General features: G+C 29.7%; 1 protein-coding gene across 8 annotated transcripts in view; it reads left to right on the top strand.

Annotated features, from left to right (window-relative positions):
- Positions 1–18,977, top strand: part of LOC140061957 (semaphorin-1A-like) — a 36,247-nt gene extending 17,270 nt beyond the window's left edge. Inside the window, exons 8-21 of one of the 8 annotated variants that reach the window (XM_072107995.1) lie at positions 345–408; positions 1,150–1,291; positions 1,497–1,686; positions 2,017–2,236; positions 3,108–3,176; positions 3,639–3,670; positions 4,175–4,186; positions 5,056–5,103; positions 6,022–6,096; positions 6,740–6,904; positions 12,646–12,792; positions 14,052–14,098; positions 14,596–14,673; positions 16,243–16,288. In XM_072107995.1, the coding sequence (XP_071964096.1) occupies positions 345–408; positions 1,150–1,291; positions 1,497–1,686; positions 2,017–2,236; positions 3,108–3,176; positions 3,639–3,670; positions 4,175–4,186; positions 5,056–5,103; positions 6,022–6,096; positions 6,740–6,904; positions 12,646–12,792; positions 14,052–14,098; positions 14,596–14,631 (1,247 nt within the window). In that variant the 3' untranslated portion in view covers positions 14,632–14,673; positions 16,243–16,288. Of the gene's footprint in view, positions 1–344; positions 409–1,149; positions 1,292–1,496; positions 1,687–2,016; positions 2,237–3,107; positions 3,177–3,638; positions 3,671–4,174; positions 4,187–5,055; positions 5,104–6,021; positions 6,097–6,739; positions 6,905–12,645; positions 12,832–14,051; positions 14,099–14,595; positions 14,674–16,242 lie in introns of all 8 variants that reach the window. The other 7 variants (XM_072107996.1, XM_072107990.1, XM_072107988.1 and 4 more) reach the window with 7 other exon arrangements.
- The last annotated feature ends 2,642 nt before the right edge of the window (positions 18,978–21,619 follow it).

Below are 21,619 nucleotides of genomic sequence, written 5' to 3'. Positions count from 1 at the left end.
GATTTTGTAGGATTAATTTTGTTCTTGGTGTAGCTAAGGTAAGGTCATGTACCGGATATTTAAGTACTTGGCGTTTGTACAATACCTGTATTATATTATATAACTCATAACAAGTTTTTAAAAATAATTGGAGACATGATGGAAATCCGTCTGAAATATTCCACGAACCTATATGTAAAAAAGCAAAAATATGACTGGATGCCAACAAGAACTTTACAATGTGCCAAGCATTAAATATGTACGAATTAGGAGTGTAGTTGTTTGTGATAAGATCAATCAATACCAAAATGAATGGTTTTTTTAATAACTAATTTCAATTAATAGTATAATTTGTTTTATTTCAGAGGATATTGTGCGGGTTGTTGAAGAGAATAAAGTATTTTATTATGGCATCTTTACAACAGGAGAGTGAGTATTTTACATTATATCAATGAATTAATAAATAGATGACGTAAAACTGAAAGTTATCCCTCAGTGCCCATAAGCTGAAGTAGTTGTTGAAATACAGACCATATTAATAATGTTTTATTATTAAACAAGATACCTTAAAGTTCAGAGAGTTTGTAAAGTGCTTACAAAGAGGACTTTTATATCGAAAGAAATAACTGACTAATAACCCAAGGAAGTAAATCTATAGCTTCCTTTGTGCCTATGTTTTCCATATGTTCACTGTTGCACCACATGGAAAAACCAAAATTTGCAAATATTATGCAGTAGTATTAGGATGCTTCGGGACCCCTCAGGATATAAGTCCCCTTTTGGGGGATTTAGAGGGCTATCTATGGTACCATGCATGTGTTTTTTGTCTGTGCTTGGTATCGAAATAAATAAAATGAATTATGTCTGAGTAAAAGAATTGAAACATCTCCATTTTACATAATTCATTTTATTTTTATTACATTACATTTTTATTATATCATTGCATTGTTATTACGATATATTACTGTAGATTTTATTACATTATTACATATTTATTACATTGCATTTTTATTACATTATGTTACATTTATATTAGATTGCAGTTTTATTACATTATGTTACATTAAATTACATTTTTATTACATTATGTTAAACATTTATTACATTAAATTACATTTATATTACATTTCATTTTTATTACGTTACATTAATTACCATTTTTTTCAACAGACATGAAATACCAGGATCTGCTGTCTGTAGGTTTTCTCTTGATGAAATTCAAGAAAACTTTAAAACTGGTTTGTTCAAGCAAACCACAGCACCATGGCAACAAGTCCCAATAGATTCTGTTCCACCCAACCGTCCAGGCAATGTAAGTTTCCAGTTAATTTTTAGGTCTGTAATAATTAGTAGTTTAGAGGGATATTTGAATTTGGTACGCATAAGAAATGTCGCACACACCTTGCATGTTTGTACGTCTGGCCAAACTACATATTATCTTAAAAATATTTTTCTATGGTGAATAAATTTGAACTTAGCACTAATTTTGAAATGATGCTTCTATTTGTGTATTGCAGTGTGCATCAGATTCAACACAACTCACTAATCAAGAGCTCAACTTTATCAAAACACACCCACTGTTGTATAATCCAGTAATGAATTACGGACAGGACGATCCTTTGTTCACACTAACACGAAGTAACTACCGATTGCAGAAGCTTGTCACGACTAAGAAGGGTCCTTATACTATTGTCTTTGCTGGAACCGGTAGGATAATCAATTTTTTCTAAATTAGAAGTTTTGCCCTACTTGACATATATTTTACTTCCACTCGTACGACCTCCAGATCACTAGTGTTTATACCACTAGATCACTGAGCTTGCGTAAACATCTGACCAATTAGTTCCCTGATTCAAAGTTACTTTGCAGTAGTTATCAAACACAAAAACAAGTAATGTGGCAAGGGTTTTCACTGGGCCACACACCCTTACGTACACTGTTCACTCCCTTGTGTACACTTCCACACTCCCTTGCGTACACTGGCCACACGCCCCTATGTGATAAGATAATCATACAATAACATTTCTTCTCTGCTAGATGATGGTCACATTATGAAATTAGTATTGCGAGAGAATCATCCGGGTTCCAGTAAAGTGTCACCAGTTCTGTTATACAACATGCATGTGATGGAAAATAGGCATGCCATCACAAACATGAGGTTATACAAAAACAGTGACGGTGAGGAAGTTTTATTTGTGACATCAAAGGATGTTGTGGTTGAATTGTCCCTTCAACATTGCCAATATTTAAAAAATTGGTGAGTGACATAATATTGTACTGCTTGTTTCAATTTTTAGCATTTGATAACCATAACCATTGTGTACTGTTATTCTTGTGAATCTCTGATTTGTTAATATTTAGTGAGTGGGTTTGTTTGACATTTTAAAATTTAAATCTGCAGCAAAAAATAGTTAACATATGGTAAAAATATGGTAACAGTTGTATTTTACATATGCTTTAGTATTAGGTTAGTGTCATGGGTATTGGTAGATTGCTTTTGCAACCCTACATCACTATGTATTCCAATTTTTGATGAGCATGATTCAGAACACTTAATAACCAAAGCAAAAACATTCCAAAATATATATGTATTACTAACATTTCCACCATTTCTAAAATTTATTATGTTTATTTAATCTGCATGAAGAATTATCAATAAATCATGGATTAATTTTAGGGCCTCATATATAATGGTTAACCCCATTGAACTTGACCTAAAAATATGTTATACAGAGTAAAAACTTGGAGCTATCTGGAACAAATGACAATGCACCACAATTTTACAACACATGGAAATGACATTATGCTAGGCCAACATACACATAGTATACTTACGCTACTATGGAACCTACAAAATTACATTTAGTTTTTATTGATCGAATTGTTAGCCCATACGTCATCAAATTTAGATATACGCCCTCTAAACATAAAGCTCGCAAGAAAAAAATGAAGACTGAATCGCTACTAGGTCATGGTTGTAACTATAGACTGACTATTAGCCAATAGCACTGATTAAGTATGCGATGTAATATAAACCACAGCTAAATGCCAGCACAGATGGCTATATTTCAGATATTTAGCGCTAATACATTTAATGGTAATTGACCTGACCTCTTGTTATTTTTTAGCTCTTGTAAGCAAGATCCATATTGTGAATGGATTGAGAGTAGTAATAAATGCATTGTCTCAACAAACGAGTAAGTAAAACCATTTTACTTGTATTTGTCAACAAGCTTACAATCTTTGTAGCCTTGAAATCTATTTTAGCTATGCTTTTGATAAGGAACATATGTATTCAAAACAGAAACAGCTTTGTAATAACTTTTTTGCTCAAGTATTGTCATAATATCGAAAACAATTGCATTGTATATAGGAAAGTACTGTGTGTTTTGTTTTTACACACACAACAGAGAAATTCTGTGACATCTCTAAAAATCAGATTTCTAGAACAAAAATGAACAGCACATCCATTGTGAGCATCTAGGCCATTCTGCTCAATTCAGTCACAATAATTTACAACTACAATGTGGTTGGAATTTAACCTAAAATAACTAACCGTCGCAATTGAACAAAAAATAAAAGGATTATTTATTGTTTTTATTGACAATTTCATTTATATTTGATGCTGATTCATTTGTAATTGTTTATTACATTTATAGAGATTACAGTGGAGTAGAACTAGATTGTACAGGTATGGTTTTTTGTTTTCTTCTGCGGGATTTGGCAGTCCACTGCGGGACACATCACTCCTCCAAAGCTCTCTCTCCATTACACTTCTCTCTTTTGCAATTACCAAACAGTTGTTTTTTTATATTTCCTTATGTCATCTCTCTATCTCATCATTGGGTTTGCCTCTTGTCCCTTTCCTTGGTTGCCAAGCCGTAGTTCTGCTTGTCAGATTGTATTTACATTATATCTATTAAATCACGTTCACATTTTAATCACTTTTTTAATTTCTAATACTCACATTTTGTTGAATCATTACAGTTTTATTAATTTATTATATTAATAAGCACAAAAATGTATAACAATATTTAATGAAAATAGATGATATAATAGAAAATGCTTTTTTACAAATATATTTTTTTTAAATTTGGTTTCGTTTTTTAATTTTATTTTCTGCTGCTTATGGGATATCATGCTTTGACTATTCAACCTTTTTGTTCTGGCTATTCAACCTTTGATTTGTCTATAGATCCCATCACAGGTGAGTTTTCCAATATTACCAAGGCCATGGCTAGTTTGTTAGTTGTTATATATTATATTTTGAAATTGGCTATTTACTAAAAAATGAAAAAGAACCCTAACAAGCTTGTAGCCAATGGTTTATTTTTGCACTTTTTAAATATTTTATTAACATTAATTTTGTTTATACTTAAACTGCATGTATTTTGAATTATTTTGTCACTATTAATCTCTTTGCAATATAATTTAAATATATTGACCTTTATATAAAATTTGAAAAGTTGATTCCTATAATATTTTACTGCAAGTTCCTTGCATTATGGATATAAAACTAAAACAAAAAACTATAGAAAAATATATTAAATAATAGATAATTAAATGAATTATACTATTCTTTTGTTTAGTAATACACTTGCTTATGTTATTCTATATCAACATTTTTGCATAGAATGAATACACTATATTGGAAAATGATATTTGTAGATTAAATGTAATCTAATTCAAAGTGAAGAATAAATGATGTATGAGGTGTAAGAGGTCATCCTTCTACATATTATATGTCCTGTGAGGCTCAAGCAATTATAACATTTTGAAATTTCACTTTCAAAATTGTCAAATAACATTGCGATAAAGCAATGCCTATGTTAAATTGTATCTAAAATCAACCTAAATTTTAGACAAAAAACCTTAAGAAAAAATAACCAATTATATATTCATTCATTCAGTGTATTCTTTCTATTGTATTATGAATTCCGCATGCTTTAGTTTGGCTGTATTGTGATTTTAGTTTTTTTTTTGGTTCTTTTTCCCAATCTTTTCCCACAATTCACCTGCTTGTCTGGTTGATTCGTTGCTATGGTCTGTTGCTATGGTCCGCATGTACAACTACAGTTGATTCAACCTTCAACAACTGCACTTACCAGGGTACCGTACCCGATGGTTAGTAGAATTATAGATTTTGATTCACATTTTTATTTCAATTACATTCTCACATTTTTGATTATTTTATTGTTTTTACTTTTCATTTTCACACATTTAAGTTTTGTTAACGTAAAATACAATCCAAAATAATTTATTTGTTGTTTTGGAAGCAAGGTTACACAAATAAGAAATAAATATATATACAAATTATTTGATAATTTGTAATATATTTAATTGATGTGAACTACAGTACAGTGCTTGTGCTCTGGTCTTGTATACATCATTATTCATTATCCAGCATATATTGCTGACTGGCTTTGCGTTTCTCTCTTTGGATATATTGTAACAATTCCACCTTAACTTGAAGCCATATATTTACAGCTTCATGTTAGAAACTCAGCCTATTATTATGGCAAAAGTATTTAATAATATGATTATTATTATTATTTCTGATTTTATATTTGTTTGTATTTATTTGACTTTAGACAAAATTATCTTATTAATTTGATTTAAAAAGTATATTGTTGTATATTATGTTTTTTCATTGATTGATTTTTGTTTTCATTTTTTTCTCTGTAGGGCGAGATTTCAAATTTACCTAGTTTTATAATTGATTACACAGAATATTTTTTTTTAGTGTATTTCCATACTTCCACATTTCCAATTGCAATGTACATGGCATGATCTCTATTTGTATATTTAATGTTGTATATTTAATCGAACAATTAAGAAGTTGCTTTAAAATTTTAAATACAAACTTATTGAAATATAAATTTTTTTTATAGAATAAATCAACCATTATTATTTAATCTAGTTATTTTTATATTATTTAACATCTAATAAGTTAAAAGCAACTTTTCATTTTGTGCCAGTTATTTGTGTGTAGGTTTTTTTGTGTTGCGTGGCTTTTTTCTCATTGTCTTAGTATTATTGTAGACATTACTACTATTGTCACCACCCCCTCCGCTGCATCTACTACCACTGTTGTTCCTACCACAACTAGCCTACCAGGTATATATGTGTTTTACTGTTTTAGATTGTAATACTATTTAGTAACTTAACTAAGCATGTTATGTGGATAATTCAATTTTGTTGGCTAAAAATAATTTAACAAATTGTTTAATATAATATCATTATAAAGTGAACCAACAAAAGTACTCTTATAGTATTGAAACATTTTTAAATTAATGAATGAAACTATTTCAATGTAATAATTAAAAATGTGCAAGCAAAGAGATTAATTATTATATTATATATAATTAAAACCCCAGTGCATTGGCTTGATTTGATATAGAATAAATAATACAAATTTTTTTCTGAATAAATATGTATTTTTAGGATTTTGTTCTAAACCAAACAATAGTTTTACACTAGAATGCATCCATTGAGATGCTAGATTAGGTAGTATATAGCTTGGAACTTATTCCTCCATGCATACACTACTGTAGTTGTGTGCAAATGTCTGTCTGCCCTGCGGCCTCTGATCTAGACATAGATAAGCACTGGGGCTTTAATCATTAGTTACTTTCTTGTTTAGTCTAATTGATATTAGATATTGTAATTAGTTTATCATGTTTTAAACTGTTATCAGACGTGATTAGAATTATACTAGTTTGTGTTTGTTTGTGACTGTATAATCTTCTTTTAATCACAGAACCAGCGAAACTGGGCACACCCTATCGACAAACGACAAACATTGAAACAACTCATACCCGTCAAGAAAGTGGTAATGAGATGCGTATATTGGAGGGTTCTGATTGGCCCACTGAGAAACTCGTCCACACTTTAAATCCCACCGAAAAACCACTTAAGCTGGAAGGTAGGATTCTCAAATGAACCCTTGCTCACCTTGGCGGCACCTTGCATTTATCTAGCATCCCACGATGCATTTGTGTTTTCATTCATAAGCTCTGAAACAGCTAATGGGTTTCTTGAGGTTTGACTGATTAATACTGTATCTAACCATTCATTATAACTCATAAAATCAGTGCTAAATAATGAAATATTAAGGCTTTATCTAGTCTGGTAACAGGACATTTAATCAACATATTATATATATATATACCACTATTCTATATATCTATATTATCTATTAATACATACATTTAAAAGTAAATTAGTTTAAAACGATAAAGGCAATTTCTCTAGTTTGTATTATGCAGGACCACCTCTGTCTGTATCAAACAGCTCCTACTAATCTTATTGACATTCAGGATAATCTTAGAATACACTTTAGTTTAGGTTTAGATACTTGTTTATAAAACACTTGTAGTTCCTAGAATCTTATAAACACAGTAATCAGCTATGTAACATGCATGTATTAGAAATGCATTATTAGTATAATTTGTTATATAACATTCTGGTAAAAAGAGAGAATTAACTTCTTAAACTTCAAATTTATAGTTAGAATTATGTCATTACAATTTATCAAACCCAACTTAATCTAGTTACACCATGGTGAAATAAATACTGCATAAATTTAACATTACATAGCTTAGGAGAAAATGCTACAGTGGTTGGTACATCTTTTCTAAATTGAAAAATATAGCCGGATTCCTATAGCTTAATGACGGTTACCTGCTTTAACATAATTGTGTAGTAAAGATATATTTCTATTAGGGAATCATTACTGACTGATAATGTGACATGTCAATGATAATAATTATGCAAGTGTTAACCATTGCATGTAAAGATGCCTGCATGTTCTTTTTAACAGAACTGAATTAAGATATGCAAAATGCATGGCTATTAAGACTGTTTATTTATAATAATGACATTGAATTTAACGATTGCTTTATTTATTGATTATCTTTAGAATATTTATTGGTGGTGTCTGAAAATTAGTATTAGAGCATTGACCTTGCTTAGTATTAAATGTATTGTATTATATGTGTTTTCATTCAAAACTATATTCTCTCACTTCTCTTTGTCTGTACATTTTCACTGTTATTTCTTTACAATATTATGTTTATTCTGCTCTTATTATACTACCTTTATTATCTATGCAAATTGTACACTGCATTTTTGTATTATCTTCATTCATAACATATCTACGTGTTCATTTTATCCTTTGTATGCTTCTGTAAATTGTATTTACAATGTGTACATCTATAATTTTTTTCACTTCATTTACCATATATATCTAAAGTATCATTCTATTCTGTATATATTCCTATATTATGTTCACAAACTGTACACCCACATTTATAGATCTGCAGTATTATGTTCATTCTACTCTTTTTATACTCATATTATATTTGCAAATTATACATATCTGTAAATTTATTTTTTCTCTATCTTAATACATGTTCATTCTGCTCTTCTTATCCTCCTATATCTTTGTATTGTCTTGATTACTACAGTATTAATATTCTGTCTTTTTGTATGGAAGTGAGTAGAGTTTATTACTTTTTTATTTAATTTTTTAATGCCTACTACTTGAATGTAGTGTGTTAAACCCCTTATTTAATTTATGACTTTTATAATAACATTAACAGTTGAATATTTTAAATACCGTAGATATTAAATAAATAATTTTGTGTTTTCATTCAGTAGCCTTTAAAATGGTTAGATTTAGTACAACCTTAGTTTAAAATTTGAATAGGTGTAACTATAGCCTAAAGTAAAACTTGTGCTAAACACCATTAATAATGCATTAATATAAAACCTTTGACATTTAGAATTTTCAATCAAACTAGGTTAGAGACTACTGTCAAATTAATTTAAAAGCTTGCCAAATGGTGGCGCTGTCACAGAAAATTGAATTTATTTTTGTCAGTAATGAAACTTAATCAGAGAAAGAAAATTTGATTTCAATTTTTGAATGAGAAGATCCTTGTTGGATATCTCGTTAATCCTAGAATTTCCTATTTGTAATTAAAACCCATTGTTCCAAAACATAGGTCAATCCTTGGACAGTAATAAATACTGTATTAATATTTATACATGCTATATATATTTATTTATTGGTTCTATCCTTTAAAATGAAGGAACTCTTTCACAATGAGAGAGATTCTACTCATACAAAAAGTTTAATAAACTTTAATAAAAAAAATATATTAAAGCAAATTTTAGATTTATATTTTATTAATTAATTATTTAATGTAATGATATAATTTAAATTGTTTAAATAAATTTAAATTGAAAAATCAATAGTCCACATACTACTATAAAATTCGAATATAAAATAAAAATCTAGTTGTTTATAAAATAATACATCTCCTAAATATATTGATTCCTTGTAGATGGTATTGTTACACATTATATAAAACACTCTACAGTTAATGTATAGATGACAAAGAAAACATTTTAGTTTATTAATTGTTGATCCATCTGTCCATCTCATAAAATATTCCAATTAATTTGTGCTAAGAAAACAAACTAATTTGTAATCTCTAATCTCAATTTACTACAGTGACGTAAATAGCTAGATTTAAATTGTAATCACCCGGACGATAGCCGGATAATAGAATTTAATTCTTTAAGCTCTGTGATTAATTAGGATTAGTGTTAGTTAATTGAATTCACAATTTGAATCTACCATCTAATTTTTTCAAAGTACTAATTAACATATTGGAGGGTAAATTCATTAAGCAAATTAATTATTTATACATTACACCCATATATATTTCCTATATACTGTATTTGACTGTGTTAGTAATCTTGAATATAGGATAGATATATAAAATTATATACAACAGGATTTAAAGATGTATTGTCCCCCTGAAAAAATAATTCTTAACAAAATTTGTGTTGAATATGCCATTTTAATGTAACATAATAGTTATCCACTTTGACCAAAAATTGGATCGGAAAAAAAATGGGTTTTTGGTTGAACTTAACCATTTATTTTGTTACTTTGTAAGAAAAAACATTTTTTTTTTCATTTTTTTATTCTATGGAAGTGATTAACTTTCTTAAAACTACAAAATAACATATTCAAAGTCTGATTTGATTAATCTTCATTTTTCATGTTTTTGTGGGACAATACATCTTTAATATAATTTTATAAAATAATGTGTATTCATTTCAATTTAATACATATTGCTATTGCTTCTTTTGTGTTTGTAACTTTGACTGTAACAGCAGATTTTATAATGACATTATTCCAAATGCAAGTTGCCGCCATTATTGTGACATTATTTGAGAATCCAAACCCTTATGAAAGAGACTATTTGAATAAATGTAGAATTACATAAATTTGAATATTAATTTTCAAATTTAAACATTCAAAACTAACAGTTTCTCATTTGAAAGTGGGTTTACTTTGGTTTTTTTATAATTATTTTACCATTTTTTCCTTCATACTTTTTGTGGACACCTAATCATCAAGTGCTGATTGTGGATTTTTAAAGTGGTAGAAAATTGCTTCTCCCCTAATTTCTTTCCCCTCTTTTTTTTCATACAGCTTGACAAAATGAACCTTTCACAGGAATGAAAATACCTATTAACATGTTACAAGTATACCTTGGTATAAGTAACATGTTCAACATACATGTTATTACAGTTGCAACATGTTATATGATTTTCATGTTAAACATGTTAAAAGTGACACGTTAAAGTTAAACATGTTAAAAGTGACACGTTAAAGTTAAACATGTTAAAAGTGACACGTTAAAGTTAAACATGTTTAAAGTGACACGTTAAAGTTAAACATGTTGCAATGTGTTGTCAATTTGCAACATGTGCAAGTAACCTGTTTATAAATGTATCTCCTACTTTGACAAAAATTGTTCAAAGGAAATTTCATCAATTTGACATGACAAAGTATAATGAAACTCACAGAAAGACATGCTTTCCTAATTAAAATATTTCAACATTTTGTTACAGTATGTATGTATGTTTTTAAAGTGATGACGAATCAACCTTGAAATGAAGGATCAATCACTTATGATCCCTACTGCATTTCTTTGATAATTCCTTATACTTGTTGACATGTCAATATTTATTGTTATTGATTATTTTGAGTATAATCCTATCCCTAATTTTTGGCAAATTTCATGCCTCCTGCCCCACCCGCCCCACCTGCCCCCTGTGACTATTATCGCTCATATACAGTATATTATATTTATGTGTCTACTGATGTATGAAAGTGTTTGTTTTCCTTAATTGCTTGAAATAAAACAATAATTTGCTGCTGCTAATATTGCCTGTGGAATGCTTGCAATTTGCATGTACACCTGTTGAGATGCTGGGCTGTTAAGAATGGCCATTTTTTTCAATTGTTCAATAGCAGCAAAATGTTAATATGTATGCTGGGTATGCACAGTACAATTTTGTTCAATTAAGCATTGCAAACTGTTTTTAATAATAAACTTTCACATGTTTATTTCCTGAAACCCTACTTGTATAGAATATATGATGCCATTATTCCATAAAGAGTTATCTTTTAAAGAGTTGCCCCATAAATAAATATCTTCCACAAAAGATTGAATACGTTCTGTCTCCATTATTGAAACCTGTGTCTCGTCTCGGGGTACGGCATGACCCTACCTCCTAGGGCTGGGAAACTGTCTTCCTGTTTCTCTATTGACTCAGAATACTATGATGCTTTGCATCCACCCATCATAGCAATTTCTATACAGGTAGTTTTTCCCTAAAGCTCTGTCTACCACTGCCATATTTGGGCACATCACACTTTTTTTGTCAAACTAGATAGTGATAGTATAGACAGAGCTTTAATAACAGATGTTGAATGAATTCTACAATACACACACACGGTCCCTAACTGCAGTATAGCTATTTTAATGTTTTACCACATTTCGTTTATAATATGAAATGTATGTTATCAATATATTTTCCTTTGTAAATTTTGGAAAACAAATATTTCCTTTCGGTTTAGTGCGTGCCACCCTTGTTTTGTTCATTTATTATTTCCTTTCCATAATGTGAAAGCAGATGTTTTAGAATCATAATTATTGTAACATGTACTACTAAATGTCTTGTGTTATGTGTTGTGTTTAATGTTGTTGCAATTCACATTTTGAGCATTGTTACAGATATACCAGAAGACACCAGCAATTCATCAGCTATCTCGCTCTGCTATTTTGCTTTATTAATTTAGTAATACACTATTTAAAAGATAAATTATTGTGTTTGTTTTAAGATTGTATTGTTTTCTTTATTATATTTTTCATTCTATGCTATATATATAACCCTTTTGTAAAAATTAATTTGTGATACATGAATGTGTCTTTAAAAATTCCTCCATTTTGCTTATCAAACTTTGATATTGATCTGATTATCAACGGAGAGAACTGGAAAATGCTTTTTAATGCCATATTTCATTTTATATGAATCATTTACAGAAATTTTTCATGTGCAGCTTGTTTTTATGATGGGACTCATTAAGATTGTTTTTAATTTTCAGGTCTTTTCCAATCACTTTTAAACGCTGTCTGTTTTGTTATGTACATGCTGTTGGATTATTGTGCATGTTTTTATAGCCTACTTAAAATATTTTATGTTCATATTTTTATATATTTTGCTGGATTAAAATCTGTTTTTTTTACCATAAAAAATATTTTCATGCATTTACCTTCTGAAATGTTTGTTTTATAGACGATGAGGTTAAGTCAGGGACAAGTAAACAATCTAGCATGGAAGACCCATCAACAACCCTCATAATACTAGCAATAGTTGGTTGGGCGATATGTTTCATAGAAATGGCTGGTGTAGTTTGCTGGTGTCTGATGAGAAAGAACAAGGGTAAATATGAAGTTTCAAGTCTGACGGAACCGGATCAAAGTAGGCAGTACTCCAATTATGGGCCTCTTGTTGCCTCTTGTTGCCTAGTAACTCGCACATCATTTACACTGGATCATGATAGCATGTTGTTATTGCTAACTGTTAACATAGCTTGAAGGGTATACTTCCATCTAACCTAACCCTAACAAACATTTAACAAAAAAACTTATTTCCAATTTTCAATAAAAGTACAACTCTAAAATCTAAACTTATTTCCAATTTCCATTAAAAGTACAACTCTAAACTCTAAATGCAAATATTTTTGTTGTGACTATAAAATAATATAATATGGTCAATGAATGAATATGACGACAAAAAAGACGAAAATAAATCAGCTTTCGCTACTTGAATTTCGACTTTACGCAAAATGCATTCATTATTGGTACAATGTTGATTGTAAAATTAGTTAAATTAAATAAATCCAAAAATAAATAATATTATAGTGATAATCAGCTTTTCGATAAATAATTTAATTATCTTATCCTACATTTTCATATATGATATATATATATATATTTAAAATCCTGTCACCTCTTCTCAGGCATATTTCAATTACAACAGTTATTTTTAGTGCGTTTAATACCTAGAGATTCAATAATTCCAATCCATCATCTCCAACTTACCACTTTATGCATTTCATTAACACCTGTTATGTCACCTATTTTTAAATGTTATTAAAATAGTAACAAAACAGGACCTTTTCATTTTAGACTTTTATAATCATGTAGGATATAAAAGTAATACATTCAGCTAATCATACTGACAGGAGACGAATTAAAATCTTTCAACACCTGTTTGTCAATTTTGTCTTTAACACTTTGTTGTCAATGTTATGTTTAACACATCACTACTTAGCTACTACTACTACTACCAAACAATGACCGACGACACCATCAATAGATCGTTGATCATCGCAAATTGATAGCTCCCACAAACCTTTTCGAACTAAACATTTTTACGATGAAAATAAAGGTAGTTTATTCATCAATGAAAAAATAAATGACATTTACCGTACTTTAGATTCTCATTGCAAAATTGACAAACTAGCATTTTTTTACACATTCATTTCAGCACAAATAGGAACAACACATAATTGATAAGAATATTGTTTTAATTGGTAATGGTGCTTTAAATATACTTGCGTTCAATGTATCTATGTGTATGTGTATGAAATATTCTATAACTAACATACTTTGCTAATCTCTTTTTTGCACGCACAGTTCTCTGTGCTCAGACTTTAGCGCCGCATGAAAAAAGAGGCGTTCAGGTGAGTTTGAAGCCCCACGTTTGTCCCCACTTCTCTACATTCAAATTATTTCAATTTTGCTTCATATTTTTATATTGTCAAATTTTATAATGAATACAAATTTTTATTTAATCATTTGTTTGTCACAAGACATTTTGCTACTTATTAAATTCAATTTAAGATAATGAAAACATAGTTTGGAAAACATTATGTTTTTGCTCCCTTGTACTTCTACTAACATCTTTGTAATAGTAGTATTTCTTGTTTCAATTTTTGTCACAATTTAATAAACAACATACAGTATTTATCATTTAAATATTGTTTATTGCTATGAAACACCAAAATAACAAGCATATAAAACTGTAAAAGATTGACCAAACATTAATATTCATGTTTCTCAAAAGTATTGACCAATCAAAACAAAGCATAGAATCAATATGCGAATATTAAAACCATTTTACCCATCACCATATTATAAACTTTCTGTACAATTGTATACAACATTGTTTTTGCTATAGTATCACAATGCTAAACACTATATTTGCCATGGCTGAAGCACTAAGTTTATTTATGATGTAGAAATGTTCGCTAACATCGTGAGTCTTTTTTTTTGTCTGCTTTTTATCGTATGCTTTTTTTCTTGCTTTTTATTAATTTATTTGCATGCCATTTAAATGTTTGCTTGTCTTTGTCTTTTTGAAAAATGTTACTACCTCTAGAATTTGTTCATTTTAATATATTTTAAAAGTTGCATAAGTTTTAGTGTTTCAATATATATTTGGATTCAGATTAATCAATTGAATTTTAATAGTACTAGTTTACTTCAAAATTGGTTATCATTTGTCTTTACAAACATTATTTAAAATGACTTATTGAAACTTATTATATTATTGGCTATACTTATTATACCTATGATCGGTCTTTACTAATTCTTAAATTTAAAACAATTCCAATTCCTTTTACTTTTTATTTCACTAAATATTTTTTTTTAATTTCACTTTAATCATTTGTGTTTTTGTTCTCAATTACAGAACTAAATGGAAATACTTGTTATATTTTATTAAATGTTTTAATATTTTATAAAACAAAGTTAACTTAAAATTAAATTTATGCATAGAAACCTTTTCTTGAATACTAGTTTTGATATGCGAAACACTAAATACTACACTGTATATGTTCATTGTTGTGTTAGGGTTGTGTGTAGAATACTGTTCTCTTCTCTTGTTGGTGGTTGTTCTTCATTTCACATAGTAAAGCTCCCTCTGTTTTCTCTAACTTGTTTTAAACTTTCATGGCAACAAGGGAAGCTAGTGTTCTCAACGGTTCCTCATATTTTTTTCCAATTGTAAATTTGATCCGATTCAAGAAAACTTTTTTTCTCCCAATATCTAAATAATACTGAATGAATTCTGAAGGGGATTTGCATGGTTCAGTGCACATTGAAGGGTAGTACTGATTCTACTTGACATTGATTGAATCTATTATGCATTTTGTTTTATAATTTCAAGGAGATTATTGATGTATTGCAACAGATAATATAAACACAGGATCTTGATCATTTCTGTCTTACCAGTCATACATTGTTTGGCTCAGCAAAGAAAAATAAAAAAAGACTCTAGGAATGTTCAAATTAAACCTCTCTCCTTTTTGGAAGATAGATACAATAATGTTGGCCCAGGCTTACATCAATGTTTAATATACACATTTTCCATAAAACGAATAAAATCCTTCATCATGTTGTGGTTATATTATCTTTGAATGCTAGTGAAATATTTATTGATATTATTTCTTATGATGTGATTAATCAATCAGCTGTAGCCATTGTAACAGCTTGTCAAACCAACAATTTTGCCCAGCACTAGCTTTGTGGAGGCCCCAAGGTTATTGCTGAACTTTTTTATGAAAGTGTCATACATAACCGACTATTTTAAGACTTACTTTGTTCTTCATTGAATGATTACCTATTGTGTTGGTGTTCATATTATCATACAAAGCTGTCCAACTTTACCTTTTAAAATAAATATCAAACCAAAGGGTGTAAGGTACTGTAATGCCTTGAAGGATGAATGATTAGAATTTTCTAAAGTTTGGAACAAGATGCACCAATAAATCTGTATGTGCAATATTGGATTCTGTATTATATTTACATTTTTATTTTCTTATAGGTGTAAAAATTGTGAAAGCATCATCTTCAATGGAAAAGATTCATAGGAATGCCCACTCACCGTCATACACGGAGCCACCTAGCTATGCATCTTCTCCTCAAAACACGCTCAACAAACACACAGCTAATGGAAGACGTGTCCCAAATGGAAAACAATACCCCAACGGCAAGCCTCCAATTGACACCAGTGAAATTCATGAGGTAAAGAAACGGTTGAGTCAACACTCAACTGGACGTAGTCGCAGCGCTACTCTTGAACACTTAAAAAAGATCAACATCAATGGCCATGTTACCTGTAGTAATTACGAGGGCTTTAGTGATACTAGTGATGGACCGTCGCCAACCCAATCAACCATGGAATCACCTCCGACCTACTCGCAGAGCTTTGAGGAGGATATTACATCACTGGTATTGGAAATGGAACCTCACATCAAGAGAATAAGCTCAGTTGAAGTGTGAGGGTACAGCTACCATAATGAAAAACTGAGTACAGTACTTAATGAAATACTCGGATGACATTCAATTGTGCTGGTTATTTAACGCTAGGCCTGCAGCAAACAATTCAGAAATGAATACCTTAAAAGGGAGAGAACTGTTTATTGCAGATAAATTGTTAGAGAGAAGATAAAGAATTTTTACCAATTGCAAAAACATGAAAAAAAATAAAATAAAAATGCAGAACTTTATTGGTAACCAGTTGAAAGTACCTTGATTCAGTCAGCAACATGATTTCTCCCCACTTAAAAAAGAAGAATGTGCAAAAATGGTAGCTGGCCCATTTGAATCCGTTTGTAGGCCATGGTCAGAGGAGGAAGAAAAAGATATGATTACTTGCCACTTTTTTAAAACGTGAAGCGCACAATTTTTAAATAATTATGTGTGTAGCGTGCATGGATATTCAAAATTGGCATAATGTAATTTAATGTGCAAGAAATTTGGCTGTATCGTGAAGTCAATATCCATGTATGCATATATAAATGTAAAATATAGTCTATATATTATTGCATTATATTATAATAATTTTATTTATTTCATGTATAACAGTATAGTTTGAAATAGGTATCACTGCCAATTTCTTTTTTTTCAGCAATAATAAATTTATAGTGTATTGCGTTAATTTAAAAAAAAGTGTGATACTGTACGACTATTTGCAATTAAGAATTGATTAATTAAAAATAATTGATTGATTGATTGATTTAATATTGATAAAATATACAACTACAGTAAAATTGATTGATTAAGAACAAGTATTTGCAATTAACAATTGATTAATTAAAATTAATTGATTCAGCAGAATGATGATTAAAAAAAATGATACTGTACAAGTTCAGTGATTAATAATTGATGGATTGAAAATTGATCTTGAATTAACTTTGCGATGCATTTGGCAAGTAGTATTGGTGAATGTTTGCAGTTCAACAGATTTAATATAAAGCGTTGTACATACATTTGACGAGAGACTGTATTATGGATAAGATAAAGGGCAAAACACAGTAATCATAGTTGATTTTTAAACTTAATTAGATGTAAATATTGATTATAAACTGTTTATTTGTAAATTGCATTTAAGACCTACTATTGAAATGATTAACCTAAATCATTGCTTTGTAAATTGACATTATTATTATTACATTTAAGTTAAATTGTGCTTCCCAAACAAACTTCCAAAGGAAATAAGCTGTAAATTAACTCGATGAAATGTAATGTTTCGAAATTTGTACAGTACTGTATAAATGTTTCACTGTGTAATGCTTTGCTTTGTGTCTTCTAAAAGTGGGTATATCTGTACTTAAATAGTGTATTGGACCAAATACCTACAACTACTACTACTACTACTACTACTAGTACACTTTATATAAACTTCTAAAACAAAACAACACAAGGATGAATTATTACTGAACATATATTTTTGGGGATTTTTCAAACATAAATTGTACACATTCCACATACAATAATTTACAACTAAACATGTTAAATTACACCAGAAAGACAACTGTTTTTTTTTTTAGATATTGTTACTCTTCTGATTGTAATTGTTCATCGTTGTTGACTTGATTGTACTGTATGTGTGGGTGCTCCCGCTAAATATGGAAAAAAAATATATAAAAAAAAATAAATTATTGCAACTACTGGTATTGGTCTATTTAACACTTAATGTTCAAAGGTCACAACCAATCGACAGTCAATATAAAACTGTATATGAAATTATTAATATTATAAATATTTAACTGTATGCTGTATATAGTGTACAGTTTATGAATATGTATGATTTTTGTACAATGAACTGTATATTGTATATACTGTACTGACAGTGTATGAGTAGTATGTAGGCCTACTATTAAATATTTATCATCTGAATTATTGCATCATCACAGTTGCGTAGAGAGGCTGCACATTTTTGCAACCATGAAACAACTTGTAGATTTTGCAGCTGGTTTTAAACCAAAGATATACTAGCTCCCCAGATACTATTAATGGTCATTATATTGTGTATATAAAATAATGAAAACATTTTAAAACAGTTAAAAAAAAGAATTTTGCGTAAATCATATTTAAAGGTTGTGGCGAGTTATTAACAGTGATTTATAAATATTGTAGTATAAAAGAGATAGCTGTACATAGTATACTTTTGTATTATTTATAAGATTTATGAATTTTTATTATTATTGCCACCAATACCAGTAGTTTGCTTTGCTACACCCTAGTTATGTCTGCAATAAATGAAAAGGCTGAATATCTATTGTGTCATGTTTTCATAAATTAGTTATTTTTCGACATAATTTGTTGTATGACGTCATAGATTGATGATAATGAAATAGTGCCGTTTGAAAAGTCCAGGGGTATAGGGCCATTTTTCTGCGCATGTTTATTGTGCTATAGTAACCATTTATGTAAACAAGGCCAACAGCCATAAGTCGCGTGCTAAAACGCATAGTGATACCGGACCGACAGACGGACCGAAAGACTGACCGACATAGTAAACTATAGAGTCACGTTCAAGTGACTAAAAAAAGTACAGGAATTCTTTCAAAATTTGCCAAATGTTGACCTTTTTATTTTTCAATAAAACTGGTTACTATAGCATAATTGCCATGCGCAGAACCCAATATTCGACTCTGCGCATGTTTATTGTGCTATAGTAACCATTTATGTCAAAAAAACAAAGGGTCGAAAAATTGGCATTTTTCGAAAATTTCCCTGTACAGGGATTTTTCCAAAAAAATGCCAAATTTCGATCTTTTTATTTTTCGATAAAACTGGTTACTATATCATAATTGACATGCGCAGAACCCAATATTCGACTCTACGCATGTTTACTGTGCTATAGTAACCATTTATATCAAAAAAACAAAGGGTCGAAAAATTGGCATTTTTTGAAAATTTCCCTGTATCGGGATTATCCAGTATTGGGATTTTTCAAAAAAATGTCAAATTTTGACCTTGTTATTTTTCGATAAAACTGGTTACTATAGCATAATTGACATGCGCAGAACGCAATATTTGACTCTGCACATGTTTATTGTAACCATTTATGTCAAAAAAACAAAGGGTCGAAACTTTGGCATTTTTCGAAAATTTCCCTGTACTATAGTCTAGGGATTTTTCAAAAAAATGCCAAATTTTTGACCTTTTTATTTTTCAATAAAACTGGTTACTATAGCATAATTGACATGCGCAGAACGCAATATTTGACTCTGCGTATGTTTATTGTGCTATAGTAATTATTTATGTCAAAAAAACCAAGGGTCGAAACATTTGTATTTTTCGAAAATTTCCCTGTACTATAGTACAGGGATTTTTCAAAAAAATGCCAAATTTTGACCTTTTTATTTTTCGATAAAACTGATTACTATAGCATAATTGACATGCGCAGAACCCAATATTCGACTCTGCGCATGTTTACTGTGCTATAGTAAGCATTTATGTCAAAAAAACAAAGGGTCGAAACTTTGGCATTTTTCGAAAATTTCCCTGTACTATAGTCTCGGGATTTTTCCAAAAAAATGCTAAATTTTGACCTTTTTATTTTTCGATAAAACTGGTTACTATAGCATAATTGACATGCGCAGAACACAATATTTGACTCTGCACATGTTTACTGTGCTATAGTAATTATTTATGTCAAAAAAACAAATGGTCGAAAAATTTGTATTTTTCGAAAATTTCCCTGTACTTTAGTACAGGGATTTTTCAAAAAAAATGCCAAATTTTGACCTTTTTATTTTTCGATAAAACTGGTTACTATAGCATAATTGACATGCGCAGAACCCAATATTCGACTCTGCGCATGTTTACTGTGCTATAGTAACCATTTATATCAAAAAAACAAAGGGTCGAAAAATTTGTATTTTTCGAAAATTTCCCTGTACTATAGTACAGGGATTTTTCCAAAAAATGCCAAATTTTGACCTTTTTATTTTTCGATAAAACTGATTACTATAGCATAATTGACATGCGCAGAACCCAATATTCGACTCTGCGCATGTTTACTGTGCTATAGTAATTATTTATGTCAAAAAAACCAAGGGTCGAAAAATTTGTATTTTTCGAAAATTTCCCTGTACTATAGTACAAATTTTGACCTTTTTATTTTTCAATAAAACTGGTTACTATAGCATAATTGACATGCGCAGAACCCAATATTCGACTCTGCGCATGTTTACTGTGCTATAGTAACCATTTATGTCAAAAAAACAAAGGGTCGAAAAATTTGTATTTTTCGAAAATTTCCGTGTACTATAGTACAGGGATTTTTCAAAAAAATGCCAAATTTTGACCTTTTTATTTTTCGATAAAACTGATTACTATAGCATAATTGACATGCGCAGAACCCAATATTCGACTCTGCGCATGTTTACTGTGCTATAGTAACCATTTATGTCAAAAAAACAAAGGGTCGAAACTTTGGCATTTTTTGAAAATTTCCCTGTACTATAGTCTCGGGATTTTTCCAAAAAAATGCTAAATTTTGACCTCTTTATTTTTCGATAAAACTGGTTACTAAAGCATAATTGACATGCGCAGAACCCAATATCCGACTCTGCGCATGTTTATTGTGCTATAGTAACCATTTATGTAAAAAAAACAAAGGGTCGAAAAATTGGCATTTTTCGAAAATTTCCCTGTACTATATGTCAAAAAAACCACAGGGATTTTTCAAAAAAATGCCAACAATCGACATCATGAGATATACTTGGTGGTTACCAACAACAATCAACCTCGTAAGATATACTTGGTGGTCACAAACAACAATCAACATCGTGAGATATACTTTGTGGTTACCAACAACAATCGACATCGTGTGATATACTTGGTGGTTACCAACAACAATCGACATTTTGAGATATACTTGGTGGTTACCAACAACAATCGACCTC

Source organism: Antedon mediterranea, chromosome 11 (assembly GCF_964355755.1).
Source record: "Antedon mediterranea chromosome 11, ecAntMedi1.1, whole genome shotgun sequence".
Classification (NCBI taxonomy): Eukaryota; Metazoa; Echinodermata; class Crinoidea; order Comatulida; family Antedonidae; genus Antedon; species Antedon mediterranea.
Note: the sequence above shows the minus strand (reverse complement) of the source record. Positions and strands in the feature narration are given on the sequence as shown.